The 2,055-nt window shown below is 37.0% G+C and overlaps 1 protein-coding gene across 1 annotated transcript in view; it reads right to left on the reverse strand.

Moving 5' to 3' along the window:
• The window catches only part of LOC111873864 (FAM172 family protein homolog CG10038), a 44,141-nt gene extending 42,721 nt beyond the window's left edge, over positions 1-1,420 (reverse strand). Inside the window, exons 1-3 of the mRNA XM_033755258.1 lie at positions 1,086-1,420; positions 679-766; positions 80-220 (exon numbers count right to left, since the gene is read on the reverse strand). Coding sequence (XP_033611149.1) covers positions 80-220; positions 679-766; positions 1,086-1,121 — 265 coding nt within the window. The 5' untranslated portion in view covers positions 1,122-1,420. The remainder of the gene's footprint in view (positions 1-79; positions 221-678; positions 767-1,085) is intronic.
• Between the last annotated feature and the right edge of the window lie 635 nt (positions 1,421-2,055).

Below are 2,055 nucleotides of genomic sequence, written 5' to 3' on the forward strand. Positions count from 1 at the left end.
TTGTAACTACATGTCATTTTGTTCCAAAGATATTGCCTATCAAAAAGTGAGTACATTTTTTGGACCCCTCTGCATATACGTGTGTTTTCAGTTGTTACACTTACATCACCTAAAGCTTCATATCTCTTTTGATTGTAGTCTTCATTCTCACTAACATTAAACTCAAAGGATTCACTTCCTGGTCCACCAGTATTTGGATCAATTTTCCTTAGCTGTCCATCTGGAAAGCAAAGAAAGTTTATGTGTATGTTCATTATTCATACTCAATGGTAACTTACATCTTTAAAAAATGGTGGTCAGTTACTACTGTTAAATCTGATTGATTTCTTCTTGGGCTGGTAACCTTAAATGGAATGCAAGTTAAATGACAGGTTGAGGGGCGTTTCTTTGCTGCTTCATTAAATCTGCAATCCAATGGTTTTGATTTTACTCAGCATTTTGCACATCTAGGACACACTAGCATAATTCATGTTCTGTCAAGTAACTACAGAAGAAACACAAATTCAGAGATTGTATGTTCACCATACTGTAAAGTCCTTCAGTTGATGACAGGGCAGAAAGAAAATCGGAGGTCTACCACTAGGTCACTATAGGAAATAAAGTTTCAGAATGTAAGTTATATATCATAATTGAGTCCACACAAATGTCTCAGAATTTTCAGTTTACTGCTTCGTTTACCTTTATTGAATGCGTAGCCAAATCCTTCAAGGGTATCGGGGAAACTCCATTCCCCTTCAGCAGAAATCATCACAAGTAAGAAAATAACCTGAAAGCAACACGGCGCTTCAATATATGAAATGGAAAATGCACACAAACATGGATGCTTTCGGTACAGCATGAAAGTAAAAACGGACGGGTATAGGCATCACACCACGAAGATGTTTAGAGGGCTCTGAATATTGGGCAAATTATTATGTTTAACTCCTAGGAAAGATATGAGTGCATGAGAGCATATTATACTTTTTCACCAGTCGTGGGAGGGGGGCTCGTAAGAGCAAACGATGTGACCCTAAATACTGATAGATCTGTTCACACAAGACAAAGTTAACTGTATACTTTATATATATAAATAAATAAATACTCACTCTAACCCCAAATTCAATTTTCAACAACGTAACCATATAAGTTACTAACTTTGAGCACAAAACAAATGCTCCCCTATCAACACACGTTTCATTACACGTTCCCACACACCAGCGTCACGAACCCTTGAAATTAAATTACTTTCATCCAACAAAATTTTCCGTTAATAGAGACTGTATCTGATGAGGGCTGCATCAATTTGTGACGTAATATTTATTTTCCGACATACAGTCTATTAACACTGTATAAACCTTATAAATTTCCCCCAGTTATCACCAACAGAATATCAAATCAAATTCCTGTGTTAGGGACACTGTATTTAGGTATAGGTGTATTGTTATTGGTATAGATGAGCAATCAGTTCTTGAGAGGGAAATAGATGGCAGCAGTGACCTGAGCAGATGTGGATTACGTATTTTTACACTATTTCCGCGCCAGTTTTGAGGTATTGTTGACGGTGGTTGGTTTAACCTGAATATTGTGACGGATTTGCTCAAAGTTTTACTATGGAGCCAGAAAACCCCGTTGCCAGACGAGTCACTAAACACGTTCAGACGAACACACAAGAATAAGAGCGGTGTTCTCTTTACCAACGACAAGAGTCGTACAGGCATAATTGCATAAAAATTATAAAACGATAATTTCATAAATTTCTGAATAACACTTAAAACCCGTCATGCAACAAAACTATTGTAATGAAAAGTGAGCGTTACTCGTCAACTATGCTAAAATCCTTCTCCCGAAAACAATCTGGAAAAAGACATTCCATCGTCAACTTCAAATAGTTGCACAGACCAAAAACATTTCAGAATACATTTTATCTAGACCAAGATTCAAATTAGCTATTGTCCCATCATTCTCTTGGAGAAAGTGGGACGAACCAATCAGAAAAGCCGATTCCCAATCAAGTTTCGAACTGAGAATGTTTCAAAATTTTATAATACGACAACGCGTTGAATGATCTGTGGGGGG

Source organism: Cryptotermes secundus, unplaced genomic scaffold (assembly GCF_002891405.2).
Source record: "Cryptotermes secundus unplaced genomic scaffold, Csec_1.0 scaffold459, whole genome shotgun sequence".
Lineage (NCBI taxonomy): Eukaryota > Metazoa > Arthropoda > Insecta > Blattodea > Kalotermitidae > Cryptotermes > Cryptotermes secundus.